General features: G+C 46.7%; 2 protein-coding genes across 6 annotated transcripts; both read right to left on the reverse strand.

Moving 5' to 3' along the window:
• Positions 1 to 7,839: 7,839 nt before the first annotated feature.
• LOC308160030 (beta-1,3-galactosyltransferase 5-like) lies at positions 7,840 to 9,159 on the reverse strand (the record flags this gene model as incomplete). The annotated part of the gene is made up of 1 exon (XM_080533881.1): positions 7,840 to 9,159. The coding sequence occupies one exon, from the start codon at positions 9,157 to 9,159 to the stop codon at positions 8,053 to 8,055; it is 1,107 nt and encodes a 368-aa protein (XP_080390007.1). The 3' UTR covers positions 7,840 to 8,052.
• A 2,830-nt stretch (positions 9,160 to 11,989) lies between these two features.
• On the reverse strand, positions 11,990 to 18,932 carry LOC308160031 (cytosolic sulfotransferase 3-like). 5 transcript variants are annotated; one of them, XM_080533884.1, is made up of 10 exons: positions 18,695 to 18,932; positions 18,066 to 18,148; positions 17,590 to 17,722; positions 17,294 to 17,422; positions 17,093 to 17,125; positions 16,440 to 16,540; positions 14,927 to 15,053; positions 14,604 to 14,701; positions 14,217 to 14,391; positions 11,990 to 14,101 (listed from the first exon to the last, which is right to left on the reverse strand). In XM_080533884.1, exons 2-10 carry the CDS (start codon positions 18,078 to 18,080, stop codon positions 13,977 to 13,979), a joined length of 936 nt encoding a protein of 311 aa, XP_080390010.1. In that variant the 5' UTR covers positions 18,081 to 18,148; positions 18,695 to 18,932; the 3' UTR covers positions 11,990 to 13,976. The 5 variants fall into 5 exon arrangements, with proteins under 5 accessions (XP_080390010.1, XP_080390008.1, XP_080390011.1 ...); XM_080533882.1 differs by having other exon boundaries at positions 16,440 to 16,573; XM_080533885.1 differs by lacking the exon at positions 18,066 to 18,148 and having other exon boundaries at positions 16,440 to 16,573.
• Between the last annotated feature and the right edge of the window lie 1,989 nt (positions 18,933 to 20,921).

The following is a 20,921-nucleotide window of genomic DNA, read 5'->3' on the forward strand; positions in this document are numbered from 1 at the left end:
TCTTCATTTAATAAATTCCTTTCTCTCTACTTTCAGTGAATGAAGACTAGGACAGCACTCCAAATAGACAGTTTTATTTGCCACTTTTACATCAGATGTTGTAGTACCTCCACGTACCCCAGTTTGGGAACCACTGCCTTAATCAAATCAGTCTGCAGCTCTGCAGTCTGTGTGTCACTTGTTGCTCTGGCCTGCTCTGCTGCCTAATCAACAGTTCCATATTAGCATATTTCGCTTATTTCTGGTGAAAAAAACACACGCACAAAAAAATGCTCTGATGTCCACTTTTATTTTTTCTGCCATGATGGCTGGATACACGAACACGCACGCACACACGCGCACACGCGCGCACACACACACACACACACACACACACACACACACACACACACACACACACACACACCATAGTTAGTTAGTCAGTGAGAATAACCATACAGTAGCACAATCAGAGAGCTGCAAACACTCGTTATTGACGTTACTAGCTAGCCTAGCAAAACCGTAAAAAAATGCATACGCAAAGCAAATGCATACTTTAGGCAGGGTTGCCAGACGGGATTGACAATTTACAGCCTAACCAGTCTATAACCGCTAAACCCAGTAGCCCATTCGGCGATAACCAGCCCCATCTGGCAACTGTACCTGAAGGCTACCTGGCACTGGCAGCAGGAACCAAAACTGCTGGCAGAGTAGCGAAAACGTGGTATTGTAGTGCCGGAGGAAAAAGGAAAGACGTAGGCAACGTAATGATAACTGTTTAATCAAAACAACAACTTGTACTCTCAGTACAGGACCAGAAAATGGTTACCAAAACTCGTGTATCTAAACAGGAAGGTGCAACGTTAATAATCCTCCCCTCTGCCCCTAGTGCCAGAACTGGTTCCCTCCCACTACACAACCAACAGTAAGAGGAGAACATGAACCCATAATGTAGTCACTACACCAGCCCCCCCAGTGTTCACCTCAATATTGGAAATCCTCACGGCGAGGAGGGCGTATGGCCCGGCCCCTACGATCGTAGGTAAAGTCAGGAGGTGCGGGAGGAGGTGTGACATCGCCCATCACGTCCTCCTGCAGGGAAGGACGGGGGGCAGCGACGACCGGGGGCTCGCGAGCTGCGGGGGGTTGTCGGGGTCGGAGGGGGGAATGGCCAGGGCGCGGCAGGGGAGGTAGGACTGGAGGCCGGCCTCTGCGCGGTGGCAGGGCCAAGTCCAGGGGCAGTTCAAGGTCCAAGTGGGCCGGTTTGAGGCGATCAACGGACACACACTCAGGCCTACCCCCCATGTCAACCATGAAGTTCTTGGCTCCGGCCTCGATGACACGGAAAGGCCCGTCATAAGGAGGACGTAGTGGAGTCCTGTGGCCATCATGACGAATGAAAACGAACCTCGCTGAGTGCAGCTCCGGGGGCACCCTCGAAGTAGGGACACCATGCTGCGTAGTCGGGACCGGGAAGAAGGTCCTGGCGCTGTCCAGCAGGGAGGCGCGCTGAGCGGCGGCGGACCAGGGCTCCGTTGACTTGGGAATGAAGTCACCGGGGACCCGCAGCGGCTGTCCAAACACCAGCTCAGCGGACGACGACTGGAGGTCCTCCTTAGGCGCTGTCCTGAGCCCCAGCATGACCCACGGCAGCTTGTCAAGCCAGTCGCTGTCCGTGAGGCTGGCTCGAAGGGCGGCCTTCATGGATCGATGGAAACGCTCACAGAGCCCGTTCGCCTGCGGGTGATAGGCGGTTGTGCGGTGGAGCTTGACCCCCAGATTCTCCGCCACCGCTGCCCACAGCTCTGAAGTAAACTGTGAGCCACGGTCAGAGGAGAGATCAGCAGGGGTGCCGTAGCGGGAGACCCACACCGCGATGAACGCCCGGGCCAGGTCGGGGGCTGTCGTTGAGGAGAGCGGAACTGCCTCCGGCCAGCGAGTCGTCCTGTCCACCATGGTAAAGAGATAGGTGTATCCGTGCGAGGGGGGCAGCGGCCCTACCAGGTCCACGTTTACATGATCGAACCTCCGCTCAGGCACAGAGAACTGCTCCAGGGGGGCCTTGACGTGTCGATGCACCTTGGCGCGCTGGCAGGCGATGCACGTGTCAACCCAGGCCCTCACATCCCTCTTGAGCCCATGCCAGACGAATTTCTCTGACACCAGCCGTGAGGACGGTTTCCTACCAGGGTGAGACAAGCCGTGTATCGCCTCGAAGGCGGGGCGCCTCCAGTTGGCGGGGACCACCGGTCGTGGCTGACCCATGGAGACGTCGCACAGGAGCGTGGCCCCTGCGTCACCGAAAACCACCTCTTCTAGGCGCAGTCCTGTGTCCGACAACTTGAGAGCCTGGACGGCGGGGTCGGCGGCCTGGTCTGCAGCCATGCGCGCGTAGTCCAAACCCAGTTGGACCGCACCAACCACCGCCCTGGAGAGACAATCCGCGACCTGGTTGGACTTCCCAGCAACGTGCTGGATGTCTGTGGTGAACTCGGATATGTAGGCGAGCTGGCGCTGTTGGCGGTCGGACCACGGCTCCGCCACCTTGGACATGGCGTGCGTGAGTGGCTTGTGGTCCACGTAGGCCGTAAACTCGCGGCCCTCCAGTAAAAAACGGAAGTGTCTGACAGCAAGCCACAGCCCGAGGAGCTCCCTGTCGAATGTGCTGTACCTTTGCTCTCTGGGAGACAGCTGGCGGCTGAAGAATGCAAGAGGCTGCCAGGCGTCCCCAACCCACTGTTCGTACACCGCTCCCACAGCAAAGTCAGAGGCGTCCGTGGTGAGAGCAGTGGGTGCCGAGGGCGAGGGGTGGGCCAACATGGCAGCGCGGGCCAGGGCCGCCTTGGTGTCCTGAAAGGCTTTGACACGCTCCGCCGTCCAGTCCACCGGCTGCTTCAGAGTCTTGCCCTTCTGGGCATCGTACAGAGGCCGCAGGATGTGAGCGATGTGGTGGAGGAAGCGATAGTAGAAGGTTACCATCCCGATGAACCCCTTGAGCTCGCTGATTGTGCTGGGGCGCGGGAAAGCAGCGACAGCTTCTACCTTCGAGGGGAGGGGGGTCACCCCCTCTGCGGAGACCCGGTGCCCGAGAAAGTCGATGGCGTTCCGTCCGAACTCACACTTCGCCGGATTGACAATCAGCCCATGTTGGCTGAGCCGTGTGAAAAGGGCCCGGAGGTGGGACAGGTGCTCCTCCTCCGTGGTGCTTGCGACGAGGATGTCATCCAAGTAGACGAAGAGGAATGGTAGGTCCCGGAGCACCGAGTGCATGAGGCGTTGGAAGGTCTGCGCCGCGTTCTTCAGGCCGAACGGCATCCGCAGAAACTCGAAGAGCCCAAATGGCGTGATTACGGCCGTCTTAGGGACGTCCTCGGGGTGCACCGGCACCTGATGGTACCCCCGTACCAGGTCCACTTTGGAGAAGAAGCGTTTGCCTGCCAGGTTCGCTGAAAAGTCCTGGACATGTGGGACCGGGTAGCGGTCAGGCTTGGACGCGTCGTTGAGGCGGCGGTAGTCCCCACATGGGCGCCACCCGCCGTCTGACTTAGGGACGATGTGCAGGGGAGACGCCCAGGGGCTGCTCGAGCGCCGAACGATGCCCACCTGCTCCATATGCGCAAACTCCGCCCTGGCGATGGCCAGCTTCTCCGGGTTGAGGCGCCTGGCCCTGGCGTGGAGGGGAGGCCCCTCGGTCTCGATGTGGTGCTCCACTCCGTGTTTCACCGTGGGCGCGGAGAAGGTGGGCTTGGTAAGGTCGGGGAATTCGGCGAGCAGCCGAAGGTACTGGTCACTTTCGGCGAGCGTATTGGACCACCCGCTGTAGACCGCCTCCCCCTGCGTACAGGCGAATGAAGCGAAAGTCTGTGAGTTGACCAGGCGCCTGTTCCCCACGTCCACCAACAGGTTGTGGGCGCACAGAAAATCCGCACCAAGGAGGGGAAATGTGACAGCCGCTATGACAAAATCCCACGAAAAACATTGCCCTCCGAAGCACACGTCCACCGCCCTAGTGCCGTAAGAGCAGATAGGTGTGCCGTCCGCGCCTGCCAACTGCGGACCACGCTCCTCCTTCGCCATATCCGATCTCTCTGCCGGAATGATGCTCCACTGGGCACCTGTGTCACAAAGGAAACTGCGACCAGAGGCGGTGTCTTGTATGAAGAGCAGCCTGTTGGTGACGCCAGCGCTCAGGGCCACTACTGAGCGCCGGCCCCGCCGTTTCCCGTCGGTCCGAAGGTGCAGGGTGAGCGGCACCGTTTGGCCTTGGCGCCAAAAGTGGCGTGGTAGAAACAATGGCCCGCAGCGTTACCCTGCTGGCCAGAAGGTCTGGCGTCATCCTTCGCTCTCCTGCGACGGTCGGGTGGCGGGGCGGCCGCGGGAGCGAGCAGGTCGGGGGACCGTTGAGGCATGGCCAAGACGAACCGGTCCGCCTCCCTGGCCAGGGCGCGGGGCTCCATGATGGCGGTGTTGGCCAGCGCCATCCTAACTTGAGCTGGCAATGTGCGCATGAACAGCTCTGTGAAGAGGATCATGGGGTCTTCTGTACCGAGCAGGTTTAGCATCCTCTCCATGCTCGCAGAAGGCCTCTCGTCACCCAAGTCCGACATGGCAAATAGGCGACGCACCCTCTCCGCAGTGGACAGTTCAAATGTCTCTAGAAGCAGGGCCTTGAGGCGCTCATATTTGTTCGTCGTCGGGGGAGCAGACAAAAAACCTACCACTCGAGCCGCGGTGGAGCTGCCCAACATTGCCACAGCATGGTTGTACCGGTCGTCGTCGTCATCGATGTCACTTTTATTGAAATGTGCCTCTACAATAGCAAACCATGCAGCAGGCGTTGAGTCCCAGAATTCTGGTAGCTTGAGAGTGGGAGTGTGCGCACCACGCGTTACCCTGACAGGGGATGGTGATGGCTGCCGCTGGTTTGAACGTCTTCCTCGCCCGGACATTTTGCAGGATTGTAATGTTCGTCGCTGGTTTTCGTACACAATTACGTTAACAAAAATCCACGTCGGGTCACCAGTGTAGTGCCGGAGGAAAAAGGAAAGACGTAGGCAACGTAATGATAACTGTTTAATCAAAACAACAACTTGTACTCTCAGTACAGGACCAGAAAATGGTTACCAAAACTCGTGTATCTAAACAGGAAGGTGCAACGTTAATAATCCTCCCCTCTGCCCCTAGTGCCAGAACTGGTTCCCTCCCACTACACAACCAACAGTAAGAGGAGAACATGAACCCATAATGTAGTCACTACAGTATGGAGTTTAATTTATTTGGGCATTCTATCAATGAGCAGGCGGAATGGATTTGACAAGTGGAGCACGACAGGCAAAGTAGTAGCAAAAACGTGGTACGGAGCTTCATTTATCTGCCAATTCTCTGAAAGAGCAAGCGGAATGGATTTGACCAACAGCGCACTGAAAATGCCATTGTTTCCCAACGGTAGTGGGTGGGTCCAATATTATTGGATGTTAAAAGTGGATGGGACTTGTCATTATACAAAAACGTGTCCAGTTTTAATGTTTGATTTTCAAAGCACTTTTTCAAAAGTATTTTTTTACAAGCAGAAAAGAAATGTGCCATGCCATCTCAGGCTATCTTCTTTTTTCTTTTTTTTGTGAGCCTGCTAACAATGTAAAGTAATGCTATAGTCAGCATACTAGGTAGCAGTGGGGATTACTCACCAAATCCATTTCGTTGCAGTATTTTGGCCTGATTAGCCAGTTTGTGTTGTGATTCTCAACAATGTTGAAACGTAGTTCAGTGTTTCAAAAGAAAAGTCTGAACATTTTGATTGGTTGTCGACATGCGGACCAAATGATCAGACTGTGTCACATATGTGTGTTTCGTCAACCCTGTTACCGACATATCAATTACTGTTTGAAAATGTTTTAAATCCATATTTAGAGCAAATCTGATATACTATGAAAGATAAATTCCCCCTTGTTACAGTTAATGTGTTGTAATGTGAGAAAAAAGCATATACTTTCATTAACCCTGTTACACTAGAATGGTAACAGGGTTGACGGTAACAGGGTTGACGAAAAATGTTATTGGCAGCCATAACTAGCCATAACTAACCGTAAAAGGCCATGATACCACATGGTGTGCATTCATGAGAGCTTAAATCATGTTATATACATTTAAAATAAACAAATAACTTCTTAATGTATGCTTTTGTGCTAACAGGGTTGACACAATGAGCTTGTCCCCCTCTGTCAGACGTTACATAATTCCACGAAAATTCATTAAAACAAGAGGACATTTACTTGTCTTTCCACCCTCAACTTCATAAAAGGCAGATCATTTCACTTCCTGGAAAAAAGTCCATTATCTCTGAAGGGGTGCTTTCACCTGTTCTTATCGGTCGTATTGTTCAGGTTTTCTGCTCGACATGACATGCCCACAGTGAATATAGAATATCTCCACAATCCCAAGGGCCTTCACAATGATCTTGGTATCATCCCTCAGAATCAAAATACTATATAAATAGTGTGTCAGAGTAAATAGAGCTAGAACATTGTGAAAAATCTCAAATTCACTCTCCGCCTAAAAAAACAACAGCTTTTAGGGCCGGTTTCACAGACAAGGCTTAAGCCTAGTCCTAGACTAAAAAACATCTTCAATGGAGATTTTACATTGAAAGTGTGATTTAGTCCAGGACTAGGCTTAAGCCTTGTCTCTGAAACCGGCCCTTAGAGTGAATATCAGCTTGGAAACCTGACTGAATAAGCCCAAATCATCTAGGAATCAGTACTGCAGGGTCTGATGAGTACTTGTGCCAAAGTAGATGCTAGTAATGTGAGCCAATGCAACTTTGTACCTGTTTTAGTACAGGTATGTTTAGGCGGACAACCAAATTGTGCCATTTGGAGACATTTTGTCACCTTCAGTGTATCAGACTTTCTCATGTATCAAGACTGTAAAATTGATTACATTTCATTGACATATCACTATAGGTATAAATTGCATCCAAATCCAACTGTTTAGACTCTGTTTCCAACCAGCAGGGCCCTCCTGCGGGCTTGTCTGTGCGCCCCTATGGCGCGCCCGCCTCTTTTTCACACCAGGTCAGATTACGCAGTCAAATTTCTCCCGAAACCATTGGTCAAAATGTCATGATTGACCCCTCATTTGAAGCGTCAGAGCCAATAGAATCGAGCAGAGGCGGAAAAAATGACTTTCGAGGAAGAATGATATGGAAAGTCGGGGGTTGAAACCAAGCATGCTTGGTTTCCCTATGTGACGTGGCTGTAAACAAGAGCTTCTCACTCGCTCACTTTTTACCGGTCGATGAATAGACCGCTTTGGACGTTTCGAATGGAATCTAATGAATCGTTTGCGACATCGATGAACATTATTGATAAAGGTAAGCTCTTTATATCTGTTATATTAAACATAGACCCGATTCTCAACATTTTACACATACTAAGAATAAAAACCATTCATGAGTAATTAAATGACATTTGAGGCTTCATATAACTATGTTTTTATGTGATAGTTTGACTCTTTTTACTTAATAGCTAGTAAAAGTAGAAACATTAACAACAATTTATTTTATTATATTTTTTTACGTCATGAGACAAATATGGAAACTAAATGATAAAATATGTTATTGTTTATTCAGATTTACTGAGCAGTTTTGTTCGAGGAACACAAAATGGCATGTTTTCGTATAATGACCCATATGCATGGCAATAGGCTAGGTGCACGATCTCACTACTTCCTGAAAGGCAACTGGTATGAACATATCCTGTCTCACTCTATTGGTTTAATTGATTAATCAGCTGTGCACTGTGTGTTCCAACGGTTTACCGCACAGCTGATTAATCAATTAAACCAATAGAGTGAGACAGGATATGTTCATACCAGTTGCCTTTCAGGAAGTAGTGAGATCGTGCACCTAGCCTATTCCACTGTCTTTGACATTTTCCTTCATCAATTAGGGTTAGTAATTTCCTTTAGAAAAAATGCCCACGTTAATATCATCAGCAAAATAAATACATTCAATTATAAAAATAGTACATTTTCATAGTGCACAGTGACCACACTGTGGAGAGAGGAACACCCTCACATCCCGGGCTCCACTCCGAGGACAGTTCCCAGCAGGGCTCTGACTTTGCAGAACCCCAGGGACACACGCTGGCCCAACCAGGAGCACAGGGGAGGGGAGTGGACGTCAGCCCAGAACCGGAGCATCTCCCTGGGGGGGACGTGGTGGACGGACACCATCGCTTGGTAGCAACAGCACCCGTAGGGAACCACAGGACCACCTGAGAACAGCGGGCAGTGGGAGGGTAGCACCCCAGCCGCGCGTGCACACAGACCCACAAACATGTCCTCGGGGGGCAGAGGGGTGGAGAGGGGGGAGGCCGCGGCCGCCTGAGAGATCTTGAGCATGGCCGAGTGGGATAAGACGTAGGCTGTGCCGCTGCAGTAGTCTGGGGGAGGGTAGGCCCCTGCTGGGAGGTAGTGCTTGCTGTCGGGGTTGCGGTCTGGCGCCACGTGGAGATGGACCCTCCCCAGGTACAGGTCCCCTTGTTCGTGGGTGCCATGGCTTTTGTTCAGGTAGCGCAGGAGGGCGCTGGGGTTGAACAGGACATCGTCGTCCACTTTGGCCAGGTAGTGGGCCTGGGGGCAGAAGCGGCGGGCCCAGCCCAACATGGCGAGGGTCTTCAAGGTGAGGTTGGAGTAGGTGTCCAGGAAGCGACCCTGGATCAAGTCCCCTCGTTCACGCGCCTCCTCTATCAACAGCTTGGCTAGTCCGGGATCAGAGGCCACTCCCACAACGAACAAGGTCATGACCCGACGACCCCTGACCTCTACTTCCCCGCCCCAGGTGTCCTGGATGGCCTGACGCGCCCTCTGATTGGCTGTGGAGGTGGTCACCATGGAGATGAGGTAGGGCTTGGCACGCTGGCAGACGAGGGGGCTGGGCATGAGGAGGTATTCCTCAGGCCTCATTGGGGGGATGCTCTGAGGGGGTATGATTCCACCCTGCACCTCTACAACAGTGTTCATGTTCATGGACGTGGCCCATGTCTCAATGGAGTCCACGAAGAGCAGCGCTAACAGGGCAGCGCACACTATCGCCACACAGAGAGTGGGGACAACTCCAAACCTACCCCCGCGCTTTCCAAAGCGGGGCTTACAAACCCACAGCCCTCGCCCAACCATGACCTCCCTTACACCTCCACACTGCAGCAATCAGAGAACTCTACAACTCACCCTTTTATCCTCTGTTCCTAATTAATTTAATTAAATTTAATTAGTTATTATTTCATCTTATTTTCCTCATTCAGTTATCTCTTTTTGGACTGGTTGGTCCCTGTGAGGTGCAGGATAATCTCCACTAAACCTCTCCAGGCTGGGCAGTTGTGTCAGGATGCTGCAGCGGTGGTGTCTCACTCCGCACGGGACGACTGATCTCTCAGTGTGCAATGGAACCATGCAGCTGTGCATTAAAAGGGGGAAACACAGTAGGATGATGACATTTAGCCCAAAGCTGTCAGTGGCCTTATTCTACAAAACAAGTACATTCACAATTATTTTTGAGAGGCGAACACAGTGCAAGGATGAGACAGAATCGTCACATTCCCACCCCTTTGGAAAAAGCCGGCCAGTACGGTAAGGCATTATTCCACTACCATTCACTCCTTGTACTTTCATTCAAAACCAATAAAATCCTCTTCCTCACTTTCCTCAGCAAAGATATCCATGACACGCTGACGATCAGTGCGACCCGAAGGGCCCAGCGTCTCATGGCATGGGGAATGGTCGGGGGACTGGAACCCATGGAATTCTTCCTCGACGCTTTCCTCTGCGAATATTTCAAGGACTTGGGGACGTTGTTGTTCTTCCAGTTCCACAGCCGAATGGTAGCAGGGTTTAAGTCTAGTGACATTCACAACCCTGAGGTCTTCTCCAGTGTCCTCCAACACAATTTCTTAGTGAAGAGGGCCCACCTTCTGGACGACACGATTAAGGTCCCTTCCATCGTGGGGCAATCTTAGCGGAGAAAGACTTCTCAGCTTTATAGTATGGGTGATTACGCATACAGACCCTGTCCTGGTCCACATACTCCACCTCCCGCCTATTTTTGTCATAATATTTTTTTTTGTTTTTCTTTAGCTTTCTTGAGCTTGCCGGTAACACAATCTTTCAACTCACACAGCTGGGAGACCTTTCCGAATGCTGGGGCGTCGGGAGTGCAATCTCTGGGCAACAACAGCACCTCCATGGGTCCTCTGAGAGGTCTGTTTAAATTCACCTCTGCGGGCATCACACCGGTGGACTAATGGACAGCGGAGTTCAGCGCAAACCGAAACTCAGGCAGATGTTTGTCCCAGCTCTTATGACTGTCGCTGACATAAGAGGCTATCATGGTTTTCAAATTCCGATTAATCCTCTCAGTCAGGTTGGTCTGGGGATGGTAAGCAGATGTTCTCTTCTGTGCCACGTTCCACTGTTTGCAGGTGACCTCAAACACAGAAGAGACAAACTGTGAGCCCTGGTCAGAGAGGATGTAATCTGGCACTCCCCAACGGGTCAGAATTTTGTCTGTGAATATCTTGGAGACAGACTCCGAAGTGGCGGGTCGAAGAGTTTCACCCGCCGGGAATAATAATCCACGAACACTAGGAGGTGGATATTCCCCTTGGAACTTCTGGGAAAAGGGCCCATCAGGTCAACACCTAGCATCTCCCAGGGACGATGGATGATGGTCTGTTGGAGCTTCCCAGCAGGTTTCCTGCTCTCAGGTTTGTGTTTCTGGCAAACCATGCAGCACTGGACATAATGTTTGACCTCCAAACTCAGATTTGGTCAGTAAGCCAGGGCTTGTAACCTTTTGTAGGTCTTGAACCTTCCCAGATGGCCAGCCAAGGGGTCTTCATGGAAGATTTGCAACAGTATAGGCCGAAGGGCTGGTGGAATGTATACCTGATACAGGGTATTATAAGGTAACTGGACAACTCGATACACGTTGTCCTCTAAGATAGTGAACTTTGTGGAAGAGTGACGACAACATTTCATTTTGAGAAGACAGAGTCCAGGGAAAACTGTTGCGCCTTGCTTTGGCCTTTTTCTCTTCCAATGATTGGTTGCAGGTGCGCAGTTTAAAAAAATGATGAGACTGTAAGTGTAGAAGAACTCGCACACTGCAAAAACTTTAAGGAAAACTCCTTAGACAGAGATTAGAAGAAGAAAAAAAAACGTTATTTTATCATGCTCTTAAAAAAGTGCTAGGTGCTCTGGTGCAAAAAGTGCAAGGTGCGGGACAAACATTTCGGTCATGCGACCACGAGACACTGATGATGAAATGTTTGTCCCGCACCTTGCACTTTTTGCACCAGAGCACTTAGCACTTTTTTAAGAGCATGATAAAGTAAAGAAACAAATATTTTTCCAATCTCTGTCTAAGGAGTTTTCCTTAAAGTTTATGCAGTGTGCGAGTTCTTTACTGTCTCATAATTTTGAGAATGCAGTGTTTGCTTTTGCAAGAGATTTGTGGAGTTTAGGGTTTTGTGTGTGAGTTTTTGGATTTGTGTTAAGAGTTAAGAGAAAATGAGCTATGCTTTGAGAAAATGTGTTAAAGCGATAGAGAAAAACTGTAAATCTCTGACCCAACATCTTGCAAAACACGTTGAGCATTGAAAAACACACACTTACGCAAATGTGTGCACACGCAGGCATGTGCACAAACACTGACTCACCTTGTAACAAATGGGTAGTGTCCTGGGGTGGGTAGTACTAGTACTAATGTCCAGTTCTTATTCATGATCAGTTGTCCAAAATGACAGCCTATAGCCAACCTGTCTTTCCTGAGTCAAGATATGTGTCTACCTGTACAGTGAATGAGGTACAGGGAATAGGCTTTATACAGAACTTTGACCTAGTGTAGTCATGGTGACAACCAAATTATGACCAATGCACTGCTCCTTGGTTAAGGTGGTTTCAGATTATGACGTGTGTGTTAAAACAAAATCACAGCAAATTAGAGGAAAGATTGAATTCAATGCTTTTTACTGTCTTTGAACATACATGTATACAGACCACAGATTGTTTAGTCATAATACAAGAATAATTGTTATAGGGTTCAAAAGTAGAAAAATACTACAATTATATTGACCAATTCTTGAATATAATCATATATGCTCCTATCTATTCACACATATGTAGCTCACAATATTAGTTGATAAATGTGATAAATCAGTCATGGAATCTTATCTCTTTTTGTGCAGTTTCTCACAAATGAAATTCATGTTAACAGTTAACAGGGCACTGTAAGATTCAGAATGTGAAGAGACTCAGGCCCAATCCCGATTCCCTTTTCTACCCCTATGGCTCGTTTTCGAGTGTGACTTGATTTCGAGCCAAGGCCTTCGAACAGAGCCACAAGCCATAGGGGTTGAAATCTACCCCTATGAAATGGGACAACCCTTCAAGACTGATACGTCATCAGTAGTATCGTAGAAAAGCATTGACGCTCGCGACTCATTCACAACTTTTACGCTATCAATTGATCAAACAAGTCATCAAATAAAAAAGAACAATGCTTCATTATCAGACCATGACAGAATAACGGCGCTCTAACCTGTATGAAACCTGTGCTCCTACCCTGCCAGTCTGCACTGATTTAGGACAACAGTGCAACAACTTCGCGGGTGACCTTTAGTTAAATTTACGGTGTCATATACCATCAATGGGAAACATGGAAAAATGCATGACTTACAGATTTAATTTTATGACGTTCCGAAATCCGAAGTGACAGCAACGCTGGAGAAACAGCCGCTGTCCCCTGCATTAATTAACTACATGTCCTTGATGAGTCTCCCGCTCACTGCCCTCCATCAAAAATGGCACATCCATCGATAATATTACATAATAACAACTGCTCGGATTAGATTGCGAGTTGTTTTGGTATAATAAGTGCCGCAATACGTCATATACCACCAAGGGGGGGGGGGGAATTCGCGCCTATCATGCACATATCAGCCTGTGGATAGATAACTTTAGATAGATAACTTTACATTAAATATGTCTACCATCATCGTCAAACACCACAATTTATTTCTAAATAAACATGATTGTACATCTCTGTAATCGCGCACCGATGTATTTCTATGGGGAAGGCTGTGCTTGACGATTCCATTGGACTGACGCCGGGCAGAGGAACAGGGACTGTCGCCCTGTGACAAACGCGCAGATATGAGTGCTCCGGTGTCCTGCTTTGATAGTCTATTGGAAGTGATCAGGTAGGCTACCAGTCCTCTACTGCTAAACCCGAGCGCGCTGGACTGTGGAACTGTGCAGTTTCTCTGCACATGTTGTTATGTTAAGCATAGGCACCTCGGCATAACAGCGATTTTTTTGTTATGCTTGTTGTAAATAAAAGGTCTATAATGCATTGAAATGACATTAGACATCAGACATGGAAATATGTCATATGCGCGACTGTCCACAAATCAGCCTGTAACGTTAGACACAGCACCTCGACGTAAAAAGCGATTTTTTGTTATGCTTGTTATAAAGAAAATGTCTATAATGCATTGTAATGACATTAAACTAAGATAATAAGATGGTTATCATCATTTTTCAAATCTTTATTAATAAGTAATTACAGAGAAAGTAATGACATTTCCGCATTGAATAGAGCGACATAACATTTCTGTAGATGATTCGCAATGCATCCTGGAATCAAGGGGTAGCGTACCCCTATGGCTTCAAAGCTAGTCTGGTCCTGGAATCGCTCGAAACGAAGTCATATTTAGCCCTCAAAATGAAGCCATGGCTCGATGAAATATGAATTGGGACACCCCTACCCCTAAATGTGAACGCGCAAAACGAAGCCATAGGGGTGAAAACGAAGCCGTAGGGGTGAATTGGGATTGGCCCTCAGAATCGGGTGTTGGTCATGAATTGTATGAGGGTCTTGTGTCTCTGTCCCTCAGGATTCACAGGTGGCCATCTGTTAGGAGATAAGTACTATCAAACTAATTACTGGGGAAAACTTCAGTACGGAATCGTACACTGGCATTTTTCATCTTCTTCTGATAGTCTTCATCAAACTGCTCATTCTGCGCCACTGTGAAATGGTTCTTCCAATCACCAACCTTTCCTACAAACACAGATGAGAGCAGTGAAAAAGTGGGCAGCAGCGAGGGTGAGAGGGTCAACTGTTAGAGTCCCTCTACTTCAATACGTCCATTATTATTTCTTATCTCACGTAATACCTTTTCTCATGAAGGGAGAGATCTTGAAGTCCATAACTGAGACGGTGGAGTAGTTAGCCATGTTGTTCTTCTTCATGTTGTCAAACTGCACTCCTCCCCTCACTCTCTCCTTCTCTTCCTCTGAGGGAGATAAACCCAGGAAGGAGCACAGCCGGTCCAGCTCTCGGCCAGTGTCCTGCAGGAACACACACACACGCACACGCACACACACACACACGCACACACACACACACACACACACACACACACACACACATATCCACACACACACACACACACACACACACTTGTAAGGCCAGATTTAGCCCTTGTACAGTACCAAGAGGATGGTATAACGGTTTGCCTCAGTACGAGAAGTCTCTAGTTCAAACCCTGACACTTCCTCACCTCAATCAGATCCTCATAGAAGAGGTAGAGGAGTTTCGAGTTGTTCTGTTTCTTCTCCCACCAGCCAGTCACATGGTCGTACCAGGGCCCAAACACCACTGAGAACACCAACCATTTCCACATGGGTTAGGGTTAGGGTTGGACATTGGAGATAGATAAGTTTGGGTTAACCAGGATCACAGAGCATCATTAGCATTGACAACTGTTATTCACTCACCTCATAATATGACTCACTCACAAATTCATTCACTCACAAATTCAATCACTCTTTTATTGTCTGATTCACTCAGTCACTCAATCACTCCTTCCTCTCGTTCACTCACTCTTTCCCTCCATGAATCTCTGTAAGAAGCTGCTCCAGTCTCCTGGTTCAGGCTGGGCCTGGTTCATGCGGTCAAAGTGGAAATAAGACACTGCATTGTCCTTGGCATTACGGGCCACATAAACTACCTGCAGAGAGAGAGAGAGAGAGAGAGAGAGAGAGAGAGAGAGAGAGAGAGAGAGAGAGAGAGAGAGAAGGGGGGGGGGGGGCATTGCTGGCCATATAATGTCTGTGTAGAAAGAAACATCTACAGAAACACTTCATTGATTTCATATAGAAAGAAAGAGGAGTATGGAATCCATGTGGAGCACAATTTCAGCATCAGATCATTCAGACAAACTTGAAAGAGACATCGGAGACAAAATGAGGGCAACAAAAAAAACGTTCTCCAAAAAACTGTTTTTATACAGTCCACATGACATAGGCAATACAGGTCTTTGCTCTACTGAGGTTAGCTTTGCTGCAGCAAAACTATATGGCACCATATAACCAATAGATACCCCCTACTGGGCAGTCTAGGTCTGTAAATGAATTACAGAAATCCTCAGGTTACAGTTTTTCCCGATTGCTAGGTCGCAGTGTTAAAAACTGAAGTCACATTGTCAAATCTCTTCCTATAGTCAGCATTACTAACATGCATCTTGGCCAAACACTTAGGTCTCAAATGAAGCTCGTTCAACCATATACTGGCAACAATGTTCACTCAGAAAGCATACACAGTCATTCATAACACTAAGACCTACAAAACACTAACAGCAGGGAGCATTACATAGTTTGAATGATTTTCACAATAATTAATATTTCACCATAAGAATGGTTTGATTCATTGTAATCATAGACAGAATAGTTGACTGTACAACTGTAAAGTATTAGGCAACAAGAATTAATCAGATACGCCGCAATTTGCTTTTATCCTTTAGTGTTTTTGTTTTTTTCCAGTATCTTTGCAGAAAGTAAGTTACGGTACATTTACTTCAAAGTACAGTACATTTACTGTGTAAATTAAAAGTGGAAAATAAAGTGGAAAATGAAAAGTAAAAAAAATGCACCAAATCATTCTGTTTTGAATGTGTTCTTCACAGTTTTGAACGCAGTGTGTGTTACCTTTGTACAAATTCAAATGTTGAAATGTGTTGCAAATACATAGTGTTTTGCAGGTGGTGGAGTCTGAATGAGAGAAGAGTTCATGGATTTTGGAGAACGTGGTCATTGAATGAATTTTGTGTGAAAGCAATTTAAAATGAGTCACAGTTTGGTCCACATAGACTTCTGTTTCCCTGACTGTATGAAGAGTTTTGACAATGTGACTTAAGTTTTGAACACTGCAACTTAGCAATCGGAAAACACTGAAATGTAAATAGAGCTAGTGAAGGAGCCGTGGAAGAAGCAAATGAAAATAACCTCCCTACTAAGACTATTCTCCTACAACTATACTTCTCTGGAATCAGGCTTAGGGAAGCACCAATGCAGCCAACACACACAAGCAGAGAGACAGGGAGCTGCACATACTGTACCCTGGAGTTCTGTTCCCAGAAGGATTTTGGTACTAACTGGACCGGAAGGTGTGTCTTAATAAGGCGAGGGGAGGTGGTCAACTTGTCTGCCACTTCTGTTCCTGTACATACGGAAGGGTGATCATCCATTGTTACTGAAATTATAGTAAAATGATAGAAAATTGTGATTATGGGTCAAAAGCTTTTGACCCTTTTGACCCTCAGTGGATAAGTTCTCTCTCTGGAGTGCCTATATACTGTAAACACTTACCCGGTTCTATTAAATTCTTGGATTTAATGAAGAATCACATGATAACACAAAGCACTTCGCCCCTCTAATATAAAGCCACAAGGTGTAAAGGTGAATTACTTAATGCTTAGTCAATGCTTAAGTCAATGCTTAGTCGTGTCTAAGACATGTCATTAAGGGTTAGGGTTGGGGTTAGTGTTAGGGTTAGGGTTAGCGTGTAAAGGTGAATTACTTAGTTATGTCCCAACATGTCATTAAGGAGTGAATGTGGACGAGGGATTGTTTTGCATGAGTTAACATCTTACAATAATGATCCAAAGCCGGTGGTCTGGGGTGGTCCAGTGGTCTAGCACCACGGCCTACAGTGTACACACATTCCCATGTCAGCATGGATTAGAATCCAGCCCAAGCCCTGCTGACATACCATTTCCTGTCTTTGTCCACTTTCTCCACGTCTCTATCCAATAAAATGAAAAGTCCATATACTGTAAGAGTGTGACTGCCCCACTCAAAAAAATTACCGTAATAATGATCAAAAGGCATTATGTCACACTAGCAACTACTTAGTGAAGCTCATTTACTATGCATATGTATTTTCTCTGCACCATCATGCTTGTACTCTTACCTGTGTCAAAAACAGGGATAGCGATCTCCAGGAAGGGCACTCTCTCATGGATGGGGATTGAGGTCTGACGCTCAGGAGATGTCTGGCCAAAGTAAAGAAGATCCAGCATGTAGGAAACCCATGTGGTTCCTGGAACGAATGGAGGGAAGTTCAACATTCAGCCAGTCATGTTGATGAGCACCCCCCTCCACGCTAACACTCTTCTTGGGTTGTCCATCGAAATCCGATGACGACATCCACTCGCACACGCACACACACACACAAACACACACACACACACACACACACACACAGACCTGCTTTTGGGTATGTGGCAATGAGGATGTCATCTGGCCTGGCCTGGAAGTTTTGTATCTCCTCCCAGTTGTCAGTGAAATAGTGGACCATAGAGATCCCATGGAAATCAATCAACTCTGGTCGCGGGGGCACCTACATATGAAACACAGTAGCCAGACCATAAACTGCACATATCTTTTTCTTAACTGTACATATCATATTCATGTGTTCACATTATATGTATTATTCATACTCACTGTAATACCTATACTGTCATTTTCTGCACAATACCACTATTTGCCCTTTCTGGTTCAATGGTAAACTGCATTTCGTTGTCCAAGTACTTGTACTATGTGCAATGACAATAAAGTAATAAAGTAAATCTAATCTAATCTAATCCAATTGCACTGAGGATCACAGAGACATGCCAGAATGAGTCAACTTACTAAATCAAGATGTTACAAATAAGAAGAAGAAGAAGACAAATTAGTATTACATTGGCGTTACTCATTTCTGTAGTTACTGTAACTTGTCGAGCCGTCCAACAAGAGACTACAGGATACAACCGGGGACAGGAGACTGGAATTTAAGTTGCACAAAAGTGAGGGTTGGATGTTATGATCTGATCATAACAAAATCAGTTCAGGTACTCGTGACGTTAGAATTATAAGGTTCTATCTCCATTTTTGTAAAAATTTAGTTTTTTACATAATCTGATCCATTAGGTGTTTATTAATGCTAAAATGTTGACATTTTTGAGTTAGTAATTCCTAAAATACAAAGGTTCCATCTCACAAAACAGAATGGAATGTCAAAACTTTGACGCTCAATATCTCTGAACTACCCTAAATGGAGATAGAACCTTATAATTCTAAGCTCACGTACTGTGTGTGATGTTTTAGATATGACATAAGTTACGTATCTGTCTTATAATAATGACAAAGATTCATGATGAACTTACTCTCAGAAAACAATCATGCTCAAATACCCAAGCAATTTACAATAAGACTCCATCTGGTGGCAGGAGTGGCTACGGTCATACCAAGCTGCATTTAATTACATTGTATACATTGTATAAATCATGTCATAGAAAATTGTCCCAATCAAGAGTAACAGCTGACTCACATTATCGTGTTGCAGTGGATTTCAGTTCTCTCCTCCTTTGTCACTCTCTGCTGTCTCTTTCTTGTCCTTTCAATTCCCTCTCTTTCCTTCTCTCTATATTTTGTTCTTTCTGTTTCTTGTTTTGGTTGGATAGTTGGGATCTTGCAGCCTTCTTCTCTTTCCTAACTTCTGCTTGCACAGACGCACTGGGCGACCTTTCTCTCCCTTCTTCTCTCTCTCTGGTTACTGCAAGCCTATAGTGTGTGATGACAGATGTATTATTTCAGGCCACCCCCACCCTGTCCTTCCTCTTTTATTCCCCTGTTACACAATCACCCCCCAACACACACACACACACACCCTCCTGGACACACCTACCTCTGACCTAATGTAAGTAACTTGATTACAATAAACCAGGAACAGGTTTTCCAGTGATCAGAATATTTTTAGGCTCTTTTTAAACGCAATGTGTAGGGTCAACACTTTCCAGGGAACACCACTTCCCAGAATCCTTGTTTTTTTCCCCAGTCCCGCTCTGTTTGTTTAGGCTAGCGGATATGAGCAGATTTCAACTACAGCTGAATCGACCCCCTGGGAGAGATTCTCAGAAAGTATGCATGGGTCTGTCTCTGAACATTTGCCTGAGCAAATGTTTAGAGACATAGTGCCTTTTGAACCCCTTCTGTTACAGTATCTCTAAATCACAGTCTTAGGTTCTGGCTCTGTATCTCCTCTTCCATTACCGGACAAGAACAGGAGATAGGAGAGAATGTGTTAACGTTTAAGGGTGGAGGGACAATGTAGGGAAATATCCACTTTGCTGTAGACTAGAGTAACGTTCAAGCTCCCCCTCTATCCAGTCCTTGTGAAACCCATTGTAGTTTTCTGGCCCTTCTGCTCCGCCTCTTCTGACCTTCTGACCTCTCTGTCTGCCTCCTTCTCTTTCTCTCTCTCTCTCTCTCTCTCTCTCTCTCTCTCGCTCTCCCTGTTTCTCTGTCTCTGTCTCTCTCTTTTCTCTCCCTTTCTCTTTCCCTCTAGTCTCATTCTTTCACTTCATTTCCCTCTGTCTAGTTAATCTAGTTCTCTCCCTTCTTCTCTGTGTCCCCCTCTCTTTGTCTCTTTGGTCTCTCCCTCTGTTCTCTCTCTCTCTCTCTCTCTCTCTCTCTCTCTCTCTCTCTCTCTCTCTCTCATGCACTGGGACACATTCTTGGCAAGTTTCCATACTATTCCGTTTCCGGAACAGTATATATACATAGAAAAGAGAGGGAAATACATATCACTCTCCATAGCTGTTTGTGAATCTATTAACTGTACAGTAGATACAGAATTTGTTAGAATGATTGTATGTGTGTTCTTACAATATGCATTGGGAATTAGAGGAAGGCAAGGAATGTGAGAGTGTGCGAGAAAGTGTTTTTACTTGTATTGAAAAGAGTGAATGGAGAGATCTGTGGCTTCAGGCCATCCGCATAGAGGATGAAATGGTAAACAGTGGTACCCTTCAATGCTGAAACCAACGGGCAGTTCTCCAGTGGCAGGCAACATTTCAAGGAACTATTGTTGATGTTCTCCTTTTGCCTTCAGAACTGCCCACCACTATTTTCTGACTCCCCTCTTTCTTTTCGCTTTGTCTGTGTAATAATAAATTATAATAATAATACATTTTATTTGATTGGTGCCTTTCTACAAGGTCACCTTACATTAATAAAAGTACAATTAAAATCAAGGAGATAAAAAAAAGGCATGCAACATGATCAAACATAATAACATAGGACAAAACAGCAACAATAAGACATGGACAGCATAAAAATACATCAAACAACAAGACAGTGTGTGTGTGTGTGTGTGTGTGTGTGTTGGGGGGCTGTCTGAGTGGTCTTCTTCTTCTCTGCCAGAGGAGCACTTCATCATCTTGAAAACACAGAGAACTTCTTCTTCTTCTTCTTCTTCAGTTTGGCGGCTCCATTCTCTGAGGAGAAAGGACAAGACACTTGAGTATTCCTCCATTAATTACATGATTCATTGAACTGTTTAGAAACAATGATTAGTGTGAGGGTTTTTGTTTTATGAGCCTGGGTGTTCGAAATGGCATACTAGCATACTATTCATACTAGATATTACGTAGATGTTGCATATGTAGTGCGTTCACACTGAATAGTATGTGAAATTTGAGTACGCGAGAAATGTAGTATGCATACTAGATTAGCCAGAATCTCTGAGTATGCGGCGTAAGGATACTGTTCCTACT

The sequence above is a fragment of the Nansenia antarctica genome (assembly GCF_963989245.1).
Source record: "Nansenia antarctica genome assembly, chromosome: 6".
NCBI lineage: Eukaryota > Metazoa > Chordata > Actinopteri > Argentiniformes > Microstomatidae > Nansenia > Nansenia antarctica.

Coding starts and splice junctions, on each gene's coding strand:
- LOC308160031 (XM_080533882.1), bottom strand. Junction 17,423..17,589: donor TGCCACATACCCAAAAGCAG/GTCTGTGTGTGT, acceptor CATTCGTTCCAG/GAACCACATGGGTTTCCTAC. Junction 14,102..14,216: donor CTCTCCCTTCATGAGAAAAG/GTATTACGTGAG, acceptor CTGTGTTTGTAG/GAAAGGTTGGTGATTGGAAG.